Source organism: Lindgomyces ingoldianus (assembly GCF_010093535.1).
Source record: "Lindgomyces ingoldianus strain ATCC 200398 unplaced genomic scaffold BDR25scaffold_31, whole genome shotgun sequence".
NCBI lineage: Eukaryota > Fungi > Ascomycota > Dothideomycetes > Pleosporales > Lindgomycetaceae > Lindgomyces > Lindgomyces ingoldianus.
The window spans coordinates 301078-321523 of NW_022985192.1; the positions used below are offsets into that span (position 1 = coordinate 301078).

The 20446-nt window shown below is 48.9% G+C and overlaps 7 protein-coding genes across 7 annotated transcripts; 3 read left to right on the plus strand and 4 right to left on the minus strand.

Moving 5' to 3' along the window:
• Positions 1-488: 488 nt before the first annotated feature.
• On the plus strand, positions 489-1978 carry BDR25DRAFT_359009 (uncharacterized protein; the record flags this gene model as incomplete). The annotated part of the gene is made up of 5 exons (XM_033696030.1): positions 489-554; positions 604-746; positions 792-855; positions 887-940; positions 1007-1978. The coding sequence occupies 5 exons, from the start codon at positions 489-491 to the stop codon at positions 1976-1978; spliced, it is 1299 nt and encodes a 432-aa protein (XP_033543790.1).
• Positions 1979-3022: 1044 nt separating this feature from the next.
• Positions 3023-5639, minus strand: BDR25DRAFT_71643 (glycoside hydrolase family 94 protein). The gene is made up of 2 exons (XM_033698946.1): positions 5590-5639; positions 3023-5523 (listed from the first exon to the last, which is right to left on the minus strand). The coding sequence occupies exon 2, from the start codon at positions 5418-5420 to the stop codon at positions 3030-3032; it is 2391 nt and encodes a 796-aa protein (XP_033543791.1). The 5' UTR covers positions 5421-5523; positions 5590-5639; the 3' UTR covers positions 3023-3029.
• Positions 5640-8395: 2756 nt separating this feature from the next.
• On the minus strand, positions 8396-10358 carry BDR25DRAFT_292645 (uncharacterized protein). The gene is made up of 2 exons (XM_033688673.1): positions 10156-10358; positions 8396-9938 (listed from the first exon to the last, which is right to left on the minus strand). Exons 1-2 carry the CDS (start codon positions 10310-10312, stop codon positions 8518-8520), a joined length of 1578 nt encoding a protein of 525 aa, XP_033543792.1. The 5' UTR covers positions 10313-10358; the 3' UTR covers positions 8396-8517.
• Positions 10359-11915: 1557 nt separating this feature from the next.
• BDR25DRAFT_267682 (methionyl-tRNA synthetase) lies at positions 11916-14455 on the minus strand. Its single transcript, XM_033687062.1, has 3 exons — positions 14163-14455; positions 12675-14097; positions 11916-12624 (listed from the first exon to the last, which is right to left on the minus strand). The coding sequence occupies exons 1-3, from the start codon at positions 14278-14280 to the stop codon at positions 12240-12242; spliced, it is 1926 nt and encodes a 641-aa protein (XP_033543793.1). The 5' UTR covers positions 14281-14455; the 3' UTR covers positions 11916-12239.
• Positions 14456-14606: 151 nt separating this feature from the next.
• Positions 14607-15447, plus strand: BDR25DRAFT_345148 (uncharacterized protein; the record flags this gene model as incomplete). Its single annotated transcript, XM_033694016.1, has 1 exon — positions 14607-15447. The coding sequence occupies exon 1, from the start codon at positions 14764-14766 to the stop codon at positions 15445-15447; it is 684 nt and encodes a 227-aa protein (XP_033543794.1). The 5' UTR covers positions 14607-14763.
• A 1113-nt stretch (positions 15448-16560) lies between these two features.
• On the minus strand, positions 16561-17983 carry BDR25DRAFT_345149 (uncharacterized protein; the record flags this gene model as incomplete). The annotated part of the gene is made up of 2 exons (XM_033694017.1): positions 16561-16854; positions 16910-17983. The coding sequence occupies 2 exons, from the start codon at positions 17981-17983 to the stop codon at positions 16612-16614; spliced, it is 1317 nt and encodes a 438-aa protein (XP_033543795.1). The 3' UTR covers positions 16561-16611.
• A 722-nt stretch (positions 17984-18705) lies between these two features.
• On the plus strand, positions 18706-20249 carry BDR25DRAFT_345150 (FAD/NAD(P)-binding domain-containing protein; the record flags this gene model as incomplete). Its single annotated transcript, XM_033694018.1, has 5 exons — positions 18706-18789; positions 18890-19265; positions 19317-19484; positions 19608-19979; positions 20153-20249. The coding sequence occupies 4 exons, from the start codon at positions 18706-18708 to the stop codon at positions 19880-19882; spliced, it is 903 nt and encodes a 300-aa protein (XP_033543796.1). The 3' UTR covers positions 19883-19979; positions 20153-20249.
• Between the last annotated feature and the right edge of the window lie 197 nt (positions 20250-20446).

A 20446-nucleotide genomic window follows, 5' to 3' on the forward strand; every position in this document is an offset into this window, starting at 1 on the left:
ACACCTTACGGTAAAAATGAATGTATCCTATCTGAAAATGTCCATTCGCGGTTTCATGAACTTGCTTTTTTGATGGCGTTGTTGTGGCGTACCCGCTAGGGTGGTTGAACCACAACGTCAGTCTTCGCTGTGGCCTCCTGATATTTCTACACACCAATCTTCCATCACCCACAACTTGTCCAGGACAATTTTGAATAAAGAGAACTCTCACTCTCTCCATTGTCGTTCGTCCTACCATCGCCGGACTACGGCAGCGGCCTCTTGTCCAGCAGTCGACTCGACTGTCCCGTCAGTATACGGACCCAGTGCAGTTGGATGCTGGTTATGTGCTGTCCTATCAGCATTAGTGTCTTGAACTGTGAACCGTTCATCTCGATGCAAGGGCACTATAACGAACGACTTCATCCCTACAATGTCGCTTCCTATCATTTTTGGGGTCTATCTTTTCTTCGTGGTCGCAGTCATACCCGAATCAATACAATCTCCGAATGCAATACCAAAATCGGCACTCTGACTCCTACCCCCATGATTTCGCCAGTTTCTTAGGAATTCAAGTTAACATAGAACGCGAATTTCACGCTGAAACATTTCATTCCTTCTCAGCTGTCCGGCCAAGGCACCATTGAAGTACCAGGACAATCCATCACTCTCCTCAAGCCTGTTGAAAATGATGGTCGCAATAAACCATACATAAAGCCTCAGGCAACAAAATATTCTCCATTTGCAGCGAAAACTTGCAAATTCAGGTGAAGAGAAAGGGAGCTGAGCAAGGCATTGCCACAAGGATCAAGTGAATTCGATCACGCCAGACCATTAACGTTGAAGAGGGAAAGAAATTGCCCAGGGGTTAAGTCTGTGCCTTTTACAGGGACCCTTGGAACACGAGGAAGGATTTTTGACGGCTTATTGGAGGCGGTGGCTGTGCAACCTTATCAAGCCTGTGCGGTAATATATAAATCACAACTTTCCCGGGGCGTGCTAAACGCCTCTTCTCTCGGAATTGGAGTGCTGCTGGAACCCTTCTTATACTCTTGTAGAGACCGATTTCACGCCCGCATCCTTCAAACGGTCAATATATTCCAGAATGGACTGTAAAAAAATAACCAAGGACTATTTGACCGTTTCTTCGCTCTACGGACCTGGTGCAGTTGGATGCTGGCTCTGCATCGTTCTTTCAGTATTCGTATCCTGGACACTCAATCCTTGGCTGAGAAGAAGGGACATAATTACGATCGATCTCATCGCCGCGCTTTCACTTCCTCTCATTGCCGCGACAAATCTCATGGGTGTGGCTGGATACGCCAGCCCAGCATACTTCAGATATGGGTCCAGTAGTTGGAGATTGCTAAGGAGCGAGGAAATTTATCTACGAAGTTCAGCGACGACTGAGGCTCTGTTGGTTATCTGCGAGACGGGCTGTATCCTCTTTTATATACTCTGTATCGTCGCCTGGGCCCGTGGCCATGGGATAAGAGGATGTTTCATCAGCATATGTGCCCTTTGGTTCACTGCCGTCCCTTTTGCAATTGGGATTAGGCAATCCGAACTAAATTTCCCGATAATCAACCTCCTAAGGCCGCTCCCACTGACATATATCCGATGCGCCATTGTCCCCGCCCTGGTTGTGTTTGCTGCTGTCTGTCTATTCCATATTTGGAATACATCAAGAAAAGTGGGAGATGAGCTTGACGAGCCCGGCTTCCACGACCGTATATTCACCATTGCGTTCAGGAGTTCGCCCGAATCAATCGCGTTGTGGTATTTCACGCTGATGTACCTGCTAGCTGGAGTAATATCGTGGTGGGGTATCCAGACTTATAGCTTTTGCGACGCAGTCCCGTCGAAGATTCTGTTCTTCATTCCTACATCATCCATCACGATTGGAGATTTTGATCAAGCAGTAGCGCTTGGAGCTGGGGTTCTTACTCTCCTCTACTCTATCTTACGGGCCTTCGCATCCAGAGAAGACACATCCTGAATTTGGGAGGAATATAATGACCGGAAAAGGCGGATAGCTAAACTCATTCACCGTGGCAGACTAATTCGAGACATCAAACCATGGAATTGGAGAAAAAGCTATAGGCCTTGGACGAAAAATCCATGAAGCTGATGGAAGAATCCTGGCGCGAGGGACAGGAACGAGCCGTTAAGATTCCAAGGGAGATCGAGAAAAGGTTGGAGCAACTTATAAGAGAGGCTAGCCTTTTTTAATAGGCTTTGGCTGAATCTTTCTTCCCCTCATTCATGCAAAAGTGCGGCAACAGTAGACCACCATTTTGAAAGCATGAACACTCTACCTGGAACTGCACGGATTTCAATTATTCCATCTTCAAGGTGAGAACCCTGAAAGTGGAAACAAGAGAGTTCTCCAATGAAATGTACGCGTTCAACTATGATCATTGCCAGGCTTGCTCTTATACATGGCTCTGCGGATTAGAAATTCAACCTTGGCTGTAGCAAATATTGAGCGTACTACCACACAATAATTTTTATCCATTGTATAAAAGAAGCGTGTCGGTGGCACTTCACACGCTTGTTACAAATACTTAAATCTACATTAAACTCAAAGATACGCATTAAGCATACTAAACACCTGCTATACTTCCTAATACCTAACTGGTTGATTGCTCACACTTCCCGCAGCCAGTGTGTGAAGAATCAGCCTTACCCCGGGCTCTGCCCCCCCCACTTGCACCTACTATATCGATCTATCCCTGGGTTCTGCTCTCTACGTCTCTAACGTGAGGAAAACTGGAGGGAAGGGATGGACACTCTTTGTTCCATATTGCAAAGTGATGAGAAACTAGAACCATTGCCCTCGCACCTAAAAACTAACTTCCTTGATAGATAAGCCGAATTATTTCATAGAAATCGACCTCGTTCAACAGTGATGTCAGGCCGAAACGGAGATATCAAAGTGGAGTGAGCATAGCATTATAACTTTTAAGCATATCAAGCCTAACAATTTCACGAAATGCAAATTTCCCCTAATCCCCCAGCCTCCCCACATCATTCCCCTCCCCTGACCATTACTTCGGCACAACGACGTCAAGTTTATATACCCTCCCCTCCTTCACATCCTTCACATAAGGCTCCTCCAACTCCTTGCCATCAACCTTCACCTTCACCTCCCTAACATCACCCTTCTTAACATCCACTTCAAACCTCGCACCCCGAAACAACCTCGTAGCTTTAATCCCGTCCCACTCACTCGGCAACTGTGGATTAACCCTCAACCCCATAACATCGCCCTTCAGGCCACACAGCCCCTCGATAAAGCATCGATAAGCCCAACTCACTGTTCCAGTATTAAACAACTGGCTCGACCGCCCGGCGGTACGCGGATACTCGCGGTACGCGCCACGGTAGTAGTTCGGGATATACACGGGGAGTTGTCCGCGTTGGATATAGTCCTCATTACTCGGGCCCGGGATCATTTGACGTAGGAGCTTATACGCACGGTCCTTTTCGCCAATGGAGTAGAGGGAGTGGACGTAGAAGATTCCAGCGTGATTATATACACTTGCGTTCTCGCCTTGGCCGGGATATTTTTGTGTCACGCGGCCGACATCCTCGCGCATTTTGCTGAACGGCGGGCCGAACATCGCGACGCCATATGGCGTGGTGAGGTGCTCGTCGACGGCATCTAGCATCTTGGGGATTTGATCTCGGTCGGCAGCACCCCCGAGGATACTCCACGCTTGTGGGTTCAGCCAGATGCGGCCTTCAGGGTCTTTCTTGACGCCAAAAAGAACGTTGTCGTCGGTTATGCCGCGAGCGAACCAATTTCCGTCCCAGAAATGCTTGTTTGCGCAGTCGTTGACGTCTTTGGCGCCCGCACGGTAGTGCGCTGCAATCTCGGATCCGCCTTGTTGTTCGCAGACGTTTGCCCAGAGGTTGAGCGCGAAGCCCGTGGCGACGGTAAGCCAGCCTGACACTCCGATGCCCTTAGGTCCGACCATGTTCATGGGGTCGCACCAATCTCCCTGCGCGATGAAGCTTAGACCGCGGTTGTCGCGGGCTTTGAGGAGCCAATCCATCGCGTGACAGAGGCGCTCGAACACGGTGTAAGTATCTCCATTTGCACTAGTTAGCTTCTCGTCTAGGATGGCGAAGTCGGCGGTTTCGGCGAGGTAGATTTCGAGAGCGACTGGCAGCCAGATGCAGTGGTCCGTGTGCGGAATCTGGTTGATATATTTGAGCTCTGCGCCTTCGGTGAGAAGGATACCGTCGGGCATGGATCCATTAGCTTCTTGCTGAGAGAGGGCCGTAAGTAAGGCTTTACGCGTAACGTCAGGTTTGATGTAACTCATGCCCATGTTGTCTTGCATGTAATTGCGGGTCTGAGGGTCTGTGGTCAAACGATTCACATCGCCGTGGTAGTACACTTGACGCGGAAGCCAGTTATTGACAAAGTTGTCGAGGTCCTTGTCAGGGGTCTCAATCTTTAAGGATCCCTGCCCCTTCTCCATGTACGCGGCGTAGTCCTTTGCAGCATTGGCAAACCCATCCTTGCTGAGATATGTGCTGCGCATGTTGCGGATCTCTGCATCGTCAAGAGCTGGGCCGAACAGGAATCGGTACTCGCGCTGCTCGTTGGGCTTCAATATCTCGCGATATTGCACAGCAGCCGTAGGAGTTTCGTAACGTGCGTCGCCATTCCCGAGGGTCTCTTCCATTACTGCAGTTGGGCAGTGCAGGCCACCCTCACCCTCGAATGCTTGCTGCATGGTTTCCCAGGACACAGGCGGGGTCTCGCAGAGGAAATATGTCTTGTCCTTGAGAAACTTGTTCTTGTAGTAGTCAGACGCCCTCTGGTACGGCGTGATGCTATTTGCAACCACACCGCCGAGGTCAGAACGGTATTCGGCCTCCTGGTTCATCCAAGACATGTACCCAATCGGGAAGTACGGGTAGACGCTGACCTTGCGAACACGGCCAGACAGATTCGTCACTTTTATGGTCCAAAGCTCCGCTACATCATGCGTAGGAATGCAAAAACTCATTTCAACGCGGATATCTAGGTGTTCCACTATCCACGAGATGTTGCTCTTACCGACCGAGAAGATGAAACGATCCACCGGTGCACGGACTGGCTCGTATGGTGCGGAGAACAGCTCGTCCGCTTCTTCATCTTTAATATAGACAAAGCGACCAGGGTGGTGGGCGTAGTAGTTTTGCTCCGGCTGCATGAAGGTCTTGGCCTCTAGATTTGGGGCGTATGCGTACTTGGCAGGTTCCGGTTGCATGTACTGCGAAGTGGCATAGCCACGACAGGTGATCTGTATCATCATCTGCTGATTCCACAAGAAGCCGCCAGCCTTGGGCAATGCCGTTGGACTAGTGAGTTCATAGCGGTCGCCGTTTTGTGTGGGGCCGAGTAGGGCCTGTGGCTTTGGGACGACCCCAGTGCGTGTCATTTTGAACGGAAAAGGCGCTAGTTTGGTGATAGGAAGGAAATTGAAGAACGGAAGCTTTTCAACAACGTCTACAGTCTACAGGATTTTGCTTCCAAACTTGTATCTGCACACTAGGTTACAAAAGAACAACAGGAGGTGCGGCCATAACCGCAATAAATATTCAGCCTACCCATGGTCCGGATCGGACAATGAAAAGGAAACAACACCCTGATGTCGAGTCCCGCGAGAGACGAGAGTCTAGAAACAAACGTCAGGGATGGCTCAGTAAAGAACGAAGTCGACGTTCCGGGAAGTCAGAGATGTGGAGGAAGGGAGGCAGAGAGCAAATGAGAAGTTGTTGGCTAACGGAACTTTTTAGGGTCTCCATATAAGGTACGGGACTTTTAATCGCGTACCCGAAGAAAGAGAAAAGGGCGTCATCTTCTGAGCAATGGAATGAGGTTCTTTTTAAGTTGACTTACAAAATGGCGCGTGGGGCGGTGTGGGATTGAGGCTATACCCAAAACAGATTCAGCCTAATTGGAAAGGCACTGTGGCACAATTTCCTTTTGCGTTCATGTGGGAGCTGATGCAATTCCAAGAGCGACTTTACCCAAATGGCGATTTTCGGAGTGCTTCTCGGTATTGGTTCTCCCGACGGAGGTCGAATTCGAAGAATGCTGTATTATGTTAGCGGCGATCTTATGGAGGTTTGCATTTGATACTGCAATGCTTACCACAACCCAATTGTCCTAGTCCAAGTCAATCATCTTTCGGCTGTCTCCCGAGGTCCACAGTTGGTCCACAGTTGGTCCGCAACCGCTGTACCGCCAAGAGCCCGTCGTCACGAGGCGTTCAGGGCAGATGGTAAGAGAGGATAAGGTGTATGGATGGCACTAGAAGTCGTGCCCACTCGGTACTACCTGAATTTCATAGGAGGCCAAAACAGAGTCATAGAAAGCAAGGCTATACAGGCTAGAAAGCAAAAACCCCATATTCACTACTAACTTTTTCAAAAGCGAATGGTTTGAAAGGTTGAATTATGGAGAAAGATAACGTGATTAAGATAAAACCTAACTATGGCATGCACAAGCGAGAAACAAACGTCGATCTCACTGATTACACCAACCGCCCGGAGACGGAAGAGATGACGCCAGAGATGCTTGCACCCCCCATTCGACAGTGGGCCCCAACCGCAATCCGAAAGGAAAGCCGGCTCAGCTCGACACGGGTTCTGAGGAGGCTTATTCTAGGACGTTGCCTTTGTTCAACAATCATCGCGCGTAAACGCTTGCCAGGAGGCCGACTGCTAAACCCATACGCGAAGACCCGTATGAAACATCCGTGAAGAAACTACAAGCTGTGATTTGCCATTTTGCGAGGTGCAAGTGGCAGAGTGACATCACAGGCTGTTTGGTGGAGAAAATCGGCTGCGAGCCACAATTAGCAAAACAAAAGTGGCAAATATGAAGATGGGCTTACTACGATAATAGAAAAGTACCCCAAGATATGACATCATAGAGTAGCATCACACAAAATCAGGCAAACGCGCCTATGAAGTGAAGTCAGGAACAACAAACACAAGAGGGGCTGAGGGCACTTACCAGTTCATGTCGTGAAAGGAGAAGATAAACACAGAAAAAAATTCATTTCAATACAGATATTACCATGCTGGCTGCCATCGTGAAAGCGTTGCGGCTAGAGATTGTAGGTTTTAAGGTTGAAAGTTGAGAAAAAGTTTAAAAGGGGAGGTGAAGGAAAGAGACAGAGCCGGAGGCGAGAGGAACTTTAAGGTGCGGCTAGCGCGCACGAGTGTGGCGCGGGCCGTACTAAGCGAAAGCCGCTTCCACCCTCCCTCAGCGAACTCGAGAGCGGTCTTCAGAGGAAACCCGATCTAATATTTTAATACATTACAATAATCTAATCAGAATATGTGCGATCGTTCTCCGATCCTCCAACATGCAACTACATACCATTACCATTCACATGTTTTACATTTCTTCTTACTAGGATTTAATCACAGTAAAGACGTCTACATAGAGGTCAGAATCCCGCTCCAGCCAGCACACTGAAAATAACGCACCTTACGCATCCTTGGCTCGTCTCGTGCATCTGCTAACGCGTTCCATGGCTCTTCGCTAAAGTTCTGGGACAGCCATACTTGAAGATTCTCGAGCCCTTCGTTTCCGTTGTTTCTCTGCAACCCGTTTGTTCGCTCTCTATGTGCTAGGATGTGCTGCGGAGCATGAGAAGTCTGACGGTGGCTGGTTGATTCGGCACTATCGTGGATGAAATTTTGTCGCTGGTGATTCTCGTAGTTCTCCTGGAAGTGTCTGTGTTGGTGGAATCTCAACCATGTTCAAGTGTATGATTCCCTACCTGAGTGGCCATGATCATTAAGGAATGGGATGGCTCCAGTGAGTTGGTTTATGGAAAGGAAATCCGAGATATCCAGCTAGTGAGGAGCAGAAGGCGCAAAGTAGGTAGAAGACAATGATCGTGAAGTCGGCGAGATCGATGGATGGTTGACTATAGTAAGATAAGTACTGCAAGCAACATGCCAGCCTTATAAACCAAAATTGCCCGCCTCCTTGGTGGACAAATGTTCACCGGATGCAGTAAGAAGTCGTGCTACGTGTCTTGCACACAACTGTGCCTCAGGTGAAGAGCTGGACCCTAAGATGGCATCAAATGGCATCAAGACATTATCCGAATGTAGACATTCTAGCGTAGGGGTAGTGGTGGAGGACGTGTTTCAGGTGAAGGCAATTCCCTTTTGGGTCTAGAGAGCCATAAGCACAGCCGATGCCCAGCTCGGGAGATCCAATGAAATAGATTCAAAGAAAACAAACAATAGAAAAGCGGGAGCATAGATAATGAGTAGGTGGTTTTATAACAGATTTTCGTATTAAGTCAAAAGTCTCATTTGAAGGCTCCCAGCGCCTCCTGTATTACCATTACTATTCCCGTTACCACTCTATTACTATTCCCATTCCCATTCCCGTTACTATTCCCATTATCATTCACATTACAATTAAATCCGCCCTGTAGACAGACATTGGGGGAAAGGGCTCGTCCGTGGTGATACAAATCGTGTGTGTGCTGACATGGATGCCCACTACCAGGCATTTGTTCGTTCAAAGTCGTTGAGGATTGACAGCTCTTGGGTCAGGTCGGTGGTGAAACTTAGATCCATCATGTCAAAGTCACAGGTATCTGGAAGGATCTCGTCTTCGGGTATTGTAGTGGTGAGCGGAGCCCATGACTCAAACCCAACATTCAACGGATTTTCCGAGAGAGATGTGAGGTCAGCACTTGAATCGTTTTTTAGTGGAACGGGGGGCACTGGAGGAAGGCAAGGGAGCTCTTTTTCGGAATACCCAGCATGAGTTGACTGATTTTCCGATCTCCTAGCACCCATTTGTCGAGGAGCCAATGTAGACGCCAAATCCTGTGGCCGACTTTTCTCGCTACCTCTGCTCTTATTCCCGGTGGATCGATCTAGGTTGGAAGGTTCGGGAGTGTCATTGGATATTGGAGGATTCGGCCGATATCCTTTAGCCCAGGCTAGCTCAACAATATATCGAGCATTCTGGCCAGGACTAAAGAACTCTAGCAAGTCCTGGAGCTGAGGAGCGCAGAGACCGTCCGGGTAACCTTCCGCTCGGCCAGTCGTATGCTCATTCCACCCGAAATAAGGGTTTTGCACTCCTTTAGACTCGTAAAGACGGATCTGTTCCTGGCAGACATGGGGCTGTTTTAGCAGTGACAAGATCACCAACGTGTGCTTCCAGTTAGTCATCTTGTTACCAGATTCGAAGTGGGTTGCGATGTGGTTGCATCTCTCCTTCCAGTTTGTGTCAAAGTGAATACAAAATCCACAGCCCCAGGCTCTTCTTTGCTTCCGCTTCTTCCTTGCGCCACCTAGGTGCTGATTGTTCTCTGCGCATGTCAGGCATCGGTGGCTATCTTGATGGTGTTTGATGAAGTCTTTGTCAAGACAATACGTCTTTTTGCAGAGATCACACTGGTACATCGCAGACCGTTCCTGGTACGTTTCCTCGTGCCGTATCCAGTCACATTTCTCCCGGAATCCCCCACCGCAAGAGGTACACCAATATCTTGGCTCCTTGGTAGATCGGCTTTTTCTTTTCGGTCTTGAGACACAGGTTGGGAATGGCTCTTTCACGACCTTTACCTGACGAGTGTATTTTGCGCTCCGTACTGGGGACCACCCTATTACTTCTTCGGCGGCGGGATCCGGCGGCCGCACGGTCAAAGCTGATGTGTTTACATTCCGTAGACTTGCGCTCTGATGAACGTGGTACTCCTGAGGCACATCTGAATAATCGGTCCCAGTCGTGCTGGTTGATGCAATGGAATTCCTCGGGCGCTGGGAAAAGATGCTATAGCCGGAGTTGCGAAAATCAGAGAAAGATGATCGTGAAGACTCTGCATAGTGATAATGCGGCATCGGAGGATCTTGCCATTGGCCAAAAGTATCCTGCAGAGAGTTGAGGGGGAAGTGATTGGAATATCCTGAAATATCTTCTTAGTGATGGACTCTAGTGTGTGAAGCTATATCATGTTTAATACCTTCCCAGAGGCATTTTAACGAGGGGAAGGGGGTTTTGCGCCTGTTATACGATTGACAGGTGTAGGGAAAGGGATGAGCTCTGGCGTTGTAATTGGTGACATTTGGGATCGTCCGTGGGAGGCCAACATACAATGCACAAGGGATACGGACTTGACTCACCTGAACTGTTAGGGTTCACGGAAGTCCGGCTTGTATTCGGACGGTGCTCATGTGTTTGCGCCATAGAGATTGGAAAAGGCTGATGGTTGTCAAAGTCCGCATCCGGCTGAATACTTAGGCTGTAAAGCGGATATCCGTTAGTATTGTGGCCTTCCATGTCTGTCGTTATGCGTTGCGGAAAGGTGGAATTGCAGAAGCTCGAATTACGGCAAAGGAGCCACTCCCTGAGTCAAAGCTGCACATAACGCCTGGATCTTAAGCCATATGTTTGCCTGAGCCTCACTCGGCTGGAGCTACCTTTGCGAAACATGGATAAGCCATGCATATTCACCTGAAACTCTGACCGGTGCCCGGGCTTGCTGTTTCGTTTCGAAGCCTGTTGTGCGATCCAGTAAGATGACGTCAGACGACGAGATCCTCCCGTGTTCGACACACCACTTGGGTCGACGATTCCCCAGACAAAACATCGTCGCCGAAATTATTTCTCGAGTAACTCTGGGTCCAATGTTGGGGCGAATGGAAGGGCGATGTTCGAGGTGTTGAGGGGTGAGCTTACGCCAAGCGTTTCAAAACGCGAGAAGGTTGCCATGGAACACAAGAAACAACATGAGATTTCAGCAATCAATTTTACATTTGCAGAGAGGCGGCTGGAGACTCAAAATTTCAGTTTTCGTGTATGCAGATTTGAAGCGAAAAAGTCATAGTCACGTGCACGCTCACCTACCTGCATAATTTGCTACTTTTCAACAACTAAGCGCATCTCATCTTTCTTTTGCCCCTTTAATTCTCGCACATGCCCGGCTACAGATAGTAGCAGTTCCCATGACTAGCTTAGATTTAATACATTGTACAGCGCCTCCGCTACAGTTTGTGCACTAAAATGCCAAGCTCTGCACCTCCGACCCCCAAATCAATCAAAAGTATAAGGCGTATATACTATGCCGGACACGAATCAACCGTTAGTTGATTATCTTTAACTCTTTTAGTTGTAATGGGGGAGCGGTGCGGAGCCTCGTCCCTTACACAAAGCTAATTCACACTAATATAATGTGCCGCCCCTGTCAGAATCTCAGTCAGTTAAGCGCCGATAAGTGAGCCTGTGCCACACCTTGGAACAGCTATTTTCGCTTTCATTGAGAATGAAGTACAGAATTCTGCATATGAAGTTAAAACAGTTAACCAGCCTTTGTACTCCCCAGATCTTAACCCTATTGAACATCTCTATTCGATTCTGAAGCAGAAGATTAATAAGCTCTGCGCAGAGCGCAAAGATCAAGGGTTCAGAGCAATTAATATAGACAAATTTGTTGATTATACACAAAACGCCTAGAGGCAGACCTGATACGCCAAATTTGATAATATCATTAAGCGGGTACACAAGAGAATTTGGAATGGCATTAAGGCCCGGGACTGCAAACGAAGTATTAGAAAAAAAAGAGTATGTATTTCGCCTATATAAACCCTGACTGTACGCAGGTTTGTACAAAAGCCAAGCGATTTTAGTGTTGCGGAAAAGTGTACACAAACTTCTGCCGTAGTACTGTAGTGAATGAGAGTGCATCGGATTGTTGAGGGCGGTCGCGAGGAGAATGCCATCGCCAATGCAATAACTTGTGATGCTTCTCATAGATTTCTGATAGAAGGAGGGTGGAGAAGTAGAAGAGGGATGGATTAGACCAAAACATCGCGCATGTAAAAGTGCATGGACTCAGGACTTCCCCCGTAACAGTGTTTGCTCGTTATACTGAAAGCAATGATGTCCAGACCATTTTTTTTTTATCCTTTCTCTACAGCGTATGCATGTCTATACGTGTTGAAGAGGCCAAACCCTCACTAGCCTTAGAGTTCATCATCCAAAGACCCGACCACTTCACAAAGGGTGTTCATAGCAGCTCGAACTGCATTTCTACTTCATCAATCACGATCCCGTACATCCACCTCAGAACAGTCCAGATTCCGCCCACAGATCTCCAAACAACATTTGTGAACCCCGAGCCCTGATTCCGAGTCCCACACTCCACAGGCCTACAATTCCACCCACCCAAATTTCACACGTTGACATCTTTGTCAGGCAAATATGCGCACTATGGTGTTTGCAAACTCACTTGCTTAACCCCATCCATGACCTCCTCCACTACGGTCCCACTCACCGGCTGCTCTCCCTGACCTCCTTTCTCCGCACTCTCCACCCCCTCACCGATCTTCGCTGCAGCTTTCTTGGCTTTCTTACGCTCCTTTTCCGCTCTCTTCGCCGCAGCTTTCGCGGCTTTTTCCTCCTTCGCTTTCCGCGCTTCATCGCCACCAAATTGCTCTCTCCATTCTTGCTCTTTTTCAGGTTTGATTTTGGAGAAAAGGTAAACTGCCTTGCCAATGGTGTGGCCGACAGGCAAGGATTTGGCTTCCCAGAGGTCTGGAATGATGAGGAAGGTGGTGTTGAGTTGCTGAAGGATGAGGTCGGTTGTTGCGGGCCTGGATAGTTGTTAGAGGGGCTCGCTAGAGGAAGGAACTTGAGGACTTACATGTATGGTTGAATCAAACTCGCCAGAAGATGGATGTGGCTCAATGCTAACCCGACAACTGCTGCACACCTCTCAGGCTGCTCAGTTGCTAGCTTGTTGTCTAGCTTGTTGTCTTGCAGTAATGTGTTTCCGAGACTCGACATGATCATGGTGGTCATGAGGGCAGCTTTGATCTTAACATTCTCCAGTTCATCGATATACTTCTTGAGAACCTCATTCACCTTCTTCTTATGCTCGTCAAAATACGGATCTGAGAATTTGGTGTAGTCCGGAATCTTAGAGTCATAGATTTTCGAGTTGACGAACTTGATGACGCGGTTGACAAAATTACCTAGATTGTTGAGTAGCTCGTTGTTGTTTGCTGCAATGAAGCCGTCCCATTCGAATTCGGAATCACCTGTTTCTGGTCGGTGAGAGAGGAGGTAGTACCGCCATACGTCTGCCGGGATACCTGTGTCCTTCGCGTTGTTGCCGAAAACACCGATGTTGCGGGACTTTGAGAACTTGCCCTTTTCGTAGTTGAGGTATTCGGTCGTTGATATCGTGTTCAGCATAGTCCACTTATCCTTGGTACCAATCTGACTACAAGGGAAGACAACGGTGTGGAAGGGCACGTTATCCTTGCCCATGAATTGGTAGAGCTTCACTTGCTCGGGATTCCGCCACCACTTTTCCCACTCTTCTGTGTATGTCGCTGTGATGGAGACGTAGCCGATGCAGGCATCGAACCACACGTACATGACCTTTTTTTCGTACCCTTCTAGTGGAACAGCTGTTCCCCACTTGAGATCCCGCGTGATGCCTCGTGGATGGAGACCTTCCTTCAACCAGCTAGATGTGATTTGGATACCATTTGAGCTCCACTTGCCCTCTTCGCTGCTTCTTTTAAACCACTCCTCCTCTAGAGGTTGTAGCTTATCTAAACATAAGTATACGTGTTTAGTCTCTCGAGGTACTGGCGTCGCGCGATCCAGTTTGCATCTTGGGTTGATGAGCTCCAGTGGATCCAGCAGATGGCCGCACTTATCGCATTGGTCTCCCCGCGCATCCTCATAGTGACACAGCGGACACTCGCCCTCGACAAAGCGATCCGCCAAGAAGCTTTTATGTGTCTCACAGTACGGCTGCGTCGTTGTCTTCTCCTCCAGATAGCCGTTTTTGTAAAGTTTGTTGAAGATGTCCTGCGCAATGTCTGTTTGCTGCTGTGTCGGCGTCCGGCCGAAGTGGTCGAAGGAGATTTGAAACCATTTGTAAACGTCCGAGTGTAGAGCGTAGTATTTATCGCAGAGCTGCTGCGGCGTGATGTTCTCTTCTATTGCCTTGGTCTCAGTGGCAGTACCGTACTCATCGGTACCACAGACATAAAGGGTATTGTAGCCCCGAGCACGAGCGTATCGAGCGAAGACATCGGCGGAGAGAACACCTAGGAAAAAAAATTAGTATGGAATAAGATGGAGGAGTCGCGTGCAGGCTAGGATATAATCTTACTTCCGACAATGTTTCCCAAATGGGGCACGTTATTCACGTACGGTAGAGCCGACGTAATGAGGATATTCCTCTCGCCTTCCACCGGCAATATCTTCTTCTTTGCCTCGTCTGGAGACATGTTTGCTACGCGGCAGCTCTTGCAATGCCCCGCTCTGAAGTACTGGGGAGGCTGGAGGGGTTAAATCGGTGCACGAATATTTAGTGGCGTGGCGTACGCTAAGAGAGGTAATGTAAAGAAGCGATCTAAGTCCAATGGCAAGATCTTTGTAGAATAAGAAGAGGGTGTGTCAGTGGGTGAGTGGGTGAGTCAAAACGCGGAGGTCAAGCTCGCCGGAAACTGTTGCACGATGCCCCTCCTTGCGCCACACGCACCGCCACAGACGCCACTCGTCGACTCTGACTCTTGAAGACTTTCCCAACTTCTTCAGGCCCCTGTAACCACGGCTTAGGGGCACTTTTGAGAACAGGGGAGCTAATTACAACCCTGAATTCAGTCATCCCTCGGAGGGGGAGCCATTCATTACGCTGTGGACCAGAAAATCCGGAAGTCCAGTTCAACGTCAAAACCAACCATATTTCCATCTCTATATCTCTCTGCAAAATGACACCTAGCCATGCTCCCTCCCAGTCCCCAGATCCTTTCGACACTCTCCTCACTTTAGAGGATGACCTCTACACCACCGCTCATGCAGCCGGTGTTGCCGACGGAGCACGTGCTGGTCGCATCGAAGGCCGAATCTTCGGTCTTGAAAAGGGATTCGAGAAGTTTGCTTCTATGGGAGTTTTGCATGGGAGAGCTTGTGTTTGGGGTGCTCGATTCCACTCAGTCCGCTCTGCTACTGAGCAAGAAGTAGAGAATGTTAGTCAAGTAGAAGTGAAAGAAGAGGGAAAGAAAAGAGCAGGAGCAGAAGTGGTACGGGAGGAAGGGAAAAGAGTTCAGGATTTCGGGGCGTACGGCGATGTAAAAGAGGAGCTTCCCACCCTGCCAACGAATCCAAGATTGGAAAAGCATGTCACTACTCTGCATGCCCTCACTGATCCCTCAACCTTCTCAACTGAAAATGCAGAGGATGCAGTTGCAGATTTCGACGACCGATTCAAGCGTGCCAGTGCGAAGGTTAAAATAATAGAACGCATGCTAGGGGAAGCAGATTCAGCAGCCTCGGTCGGAACTAGCACGGAGCAGGGAGGGAAGGTAACTGTAAGACGAAGCGTGAAGATTAGTGGAGAAGGAAAGAAAGATGATAGCATGGAAGACTTCGCGGGTTCACGATTTCTGAGTTGATGATGTTGTGCCCTTGTCGTGCTCACAGTCGCGCTGTTGCAAGAGAAGGGACCCCAGACACGGTTTGAGTTGCAATTTGCCAATATGAACAATCATTGCCTGCAACTTCACAAACACGGAGAGGTAAAGATATTCTTCAACTCCCTCCCCCTTCGCCTTCACCTCATCATTCCAGCGCTAACACAAGGCCTTGTTCTCAGTATATCTCTGAATGGGCAGGATCTTCCACAACAGCCCACATCCCTCTCCCCAACCCCGCACTGCTGCACCGTTGCTTTAAAAGACGGACCCATAGAAGCCACGCACACTTTATTAAATTCAAAGTGAAACGCCTTTCCAACATATACACCCGATATTTATTCTTTTAGCAGTACCCAACGCGTGACAGTCCCCTCCAACGCCATCGAAAATGCTCATCCCAAACCCTCTCCCAAAATCCACCGACGTGCTATACAACCGACGAAACCGCATCACCTATGACTAATGCATCCTCCTCTTCCTCGCCATCGATATTGTGTTAATCATCCATTAAGTCGCAAACAATTGCAAGAACCCAGCCTCTTACGGAAAGTAGAGTATGCAAGCCCGTCGGTCCTTCCCTATTATAGTGTTGTAACTTCACAAAGCCACTGTAGAGTTGCTGATGATTGTTACGTAGTGTAATGGCCGCCATGTATATCCTTCCTCCAGCCCTCAACGTCATGCTCAGTCTGCGATATTACCTAAGGGTTGTATTACGGATGAATGGTTGTTACATCTATCATTGCCGCAAGGTGGGTCGCAATTACCCACCCATGTACATACATATACCCAAAATCATCGTAGTAAACAATGATATCCATGGAATTACCTCTCGGATCCTGTTGTGGTAGCAAAGAACTTTCATAAGTATTCGCGAAGAGACTCGCCGGCTATGCCGAGGGATGTGGTTGAACTTCTGGAGTCGCAAGCGTATGCGGGGTAGGAAGTGTGGGTTTCCGATCTCCTAATTTCAAGGGACTCAATAGAGCGGGCGTAAGATGGGAATCAAGTTATCTAATCAGCAATGTATCAAATTAAGAAGTATGTCAAGGCGGGGCGAATCCGGGTGTGCACGTCGGAAAATGTTCTTCTCAAATTGTTTGCAGTATTTCCTACTTCCATAGGTATCAACGGCCAATGTGTTCAGTCTCTGGGTATCTCTGGTGTATACAAAATTTTACCAAGCCACTTAGCAATAGCAGCTAGTTCCTTGCTCTCGCAGCTAGTCTTGCTATGAAGGAAAGCTGGCCAGTCTTGAATGTCCTGTAATTTCTGCTCTAGGAGGCTTGCCTGAAAGGCCTCCAGCTCGCCTATCGGCACTCGCGTTTCTTCGATCTTGCAGTCCTTGATGACGCCATGGCGGACAGCCATGCTGATTTGGAAATCCTGTATGACTTATTGAGATTATGTTATGTGGGAGGGGGTTCGATACTGGACTTACTGGGGTCTGTATTTTAGACGCTAATCGTGACTTTTCGTTGTAGTGTGTATCCTGGCTAATTTCATTCGTCACCGTAAACCCCGGCGTCTGCGAATAAACCCAGTCCGCTGTCCGCAGTTCATCATATCCTTTCTTGATTTCCGGGATGTACAGATGCTCTTCGCCAACCATCTGCACAGGCACTCTTTCGTTGCCGCTACCATACATGGCGGCGAATTGTTCCGATACTTGCTTCTGAAACACCGAAGTGTCAAGCCCGATATTTCCAACCGGGGAACTGACGCTCTCCACACCCTTCGCATTGATAAACGGCTTACCGGGAGAGTGCAAATACTGCGGAATAACATCCAAATTGGGCGACGCGAGCAACGCCGTACCATGATGTAACGCCCGTCCTCTCGTAAGCTTATACGCGGACCCCGACACCTTTAACGGCTTCCTCATTTCCTCTCCAGTCTCATCCATATACGGCGTACGATGCGTATCCATCGCATCAATATCCCGCCCCCTCTTCCCTTGATCCAAAACGATATCATGCCTCTCATTCACCCTCGCACGCCCAACCCCCAGCTTTCTTAACGCCCTCACCACCATCTCTGCATGCTTATCCCGCGTGAATGCCACGCGCGGCGATGTCACGCTCCAATTCACATTCCCCTTGTCGTGGAATACAGTGCCGCCACCGGAGCGTCGGCGGACAAGAGAGATGGGCCCAAGGCCGGGCTGTTCTATGCCTATCTCTATTCCTGTCGACTTCTGGGCTTTCGGAGGGCATGGGCGGAGAATGGGCAAGTTAACTTCCAGCCAGGGGTTCTGGTTTCTGCCAATGACAACGCAGGGCGCATTTGTGTAGAGGAAGAGTATTACGGAAGATGGGGATGAAGTGCGGAGGATGTGGTCTTCGATTGAGAGGTTCAGAAATGGGTTGGTGGAACGGGAGATGTAGGTCTGGACCTTTTTGGTCGGGTTGGCGAGGGTTTCTGTGAAGGAGGAGAATGTGCGGCGAGTATTTCGGAGGGCAATTTGGGGGTTTAAGATGTAGAGGAGGTGGTGCAGGCCCCGTGAGGGTGCCATGGATTATGGGACAATAGATTAGGTTGGGGAAGAGGTTATGAGGTGAGGTCTGAGTCGGAGCTTTGGGTGATCCGATTGGTTGGTTGGAAGCACACTTTGACTGCACAATGGATTGGACTACATAGCACACCTCAACAACTTTTCAAGAGAGTCTCCAAATTCTCGAGGAGGGAAACTTAGAGTGCTGAAGCCATAGTGCAAAATTTAAAGGCTTGGTTTTATTATTTTGAAGCATAGAACAATTGCTCAGGGTCCAACGGCATTTCGTCTGCCACCCTGCATGGGCCCAGATCTTAAATATCCATATCTGATAAGACTTTCAGTTACCCTTCCTTCTGCCCCTTATCCCCCACGAAATAGGCTGTGGAAACAGTGTCAAGGATACGTGGGATAGATTATCGTCGGGAGCTCTGAGTAAGACCTCGATGTGGGGAACCGAGCACTAGTATCCCGAAACTTGCAACGTGCGTGACAACACGGCCGGGTATCCAATACCACGTTTCTGGTTGACCCGCGAGGCTCTAGATATCCAATAAGATTCGGCAAAGTGATCGGAACATGTGGTTTCATTCGTGCAGAGAGAACAGAGAGCGGACGTTGGCAGCGTCCGACCTCTTGAGTTACGCAAATATATATATATATACGGAAGATCACAGCTTAATGCCAGGACAGATTCCTCGCGACGTTTTAGAATTCAAAACATATCCTTCACATATAGCAGCATGACAACAACCAACGGATGTACTCGGATTAAGAATGGGTCCATGGAAGAACCACTACCCATCGTTATAGCAGGAGGGGGATGCGTAGGACTCTTCCTCGCCCTCTTACTCAGCCAATCCAACATCACCAACAAAGTCATCGTATCTGCCTCTAGTTCTCCCTTCTCCTCTTTCCCTTTTCCAGTTTCAACCAGGCGAGCCGAGTCAACTATTACTACCGCAGTATAAATTCCAAGAACTGCTTATTTCGAAAGTACGCGAGCTTGATAAGGGGGATGTAAGACTAGGTTCAAAGGTCGTAGGATTTGAAGATAGCGGCACGGGGGCTAGTGTGAATGTCAAGATCCACGACTCCGCCGGCAACGAGCATGACATTGAAGCAGAATATCTAATCGGCGCTGACGGCGCCAAAAGCACGGTTCGAAAACTCTTGGACATCCCTTTTGAAGGCGGAACCCTGGATGTCCAACTCGTGGCTATAGACATCCGCTTTCCGTTCAACAACTACAGTTTCTTTGACGCGAATTTTGTCATAGATGGACGGGACTATGGACTTATTGGTAAGATTGACGAGCAGGGGTTGTGAAGAGTGGGTTTTGGAGTCGAGGCAGATGTGACCGAGGAGGAGATTTGTGAGGGTGTGAGGGAGAAGTTAGATAGGATGGTCCCCGGGGAGGAGGAGTATGAGGTTGTCAGGGTGGCGCCGTATAAGGTGCAGCAGAGATGTGCGGAGAGGTTTTGGAAGGGGAGGGTTGGTTTGGTGGGAGATGGTGCGCATTGTGAGTGTGCATCCGGATCAGTCTAACACAACCATCTAGCGTTACTAAATTTCCCTTTTTAAACCTTTAATACCTAAAATAACCCTTACCTACTTAAACACCATAGCTAACCGCTTGCCCTAGTAACAAACCCCTACGCCGGTCTCGGCCTGGCATCCGGCATCGCCGACGCCATTACCCTCTCCTCCGTCCTCATCCACATTCTCCCCCCTCAACCCCTTCCAGCCCCTCCACTTCCACCTCCACCACCTCCAAACCACCCAATCCCTCCCTCCTCCTCCCCTCCTGTTCCAGCGCTCGCAAGTCCAAATTCAGTTCCGTCGTTGACAAACCGTCACGTATGGCGTTCGCACGCGTACGCTCAAGAGTCGATACCCAGAAAGAGTTGGAAGGTTTAATGAAACGGGATCTGATGATCAAGGCGCTGAAAAGTGGGATGCCAATGATACCGCCCGGGTTGGGGACGGAGGTTACGGAGCTGGAGGGGTAGTAGAAGTAAGTGGTTTTGCTTGGGTTTGTTATGCAGGGGGGAGAGGGGGAAAGGGATGGGCGGTGGGTAGGTTGGTTGTGGGCTAGCAAAGACATCGTGAACGTAGAGGTTCATCGTATCCACCCTTTGACTCTTTTCTCTTTCCCATCTGGTTTCGTTTCGCTTACTTCTACTGTAGACGAGTTCTTAGGAGAGATTAAAGCCTCCAATCTGCTTTGTAATCTCTACTGCACTGTGTGCGTTTGCCTAGAACATGTAATTCCTTAACCATCACTATGCGTCAGCTCCATTAGTATGTATTACTCGCATGTGCGAACAAACTCCAACAAAGCAAGCTCATGCACTGCCTAATTCCTCCAGCCAAACACATGTCCTCCGATGTATCTTTGAATGTAACAAGCAGTAATTCTACGATCAACGTAACATGTTTGGTCCAGGCCTTTTTCGAAGCAGTCGGGCTTGTAAGCGTCAA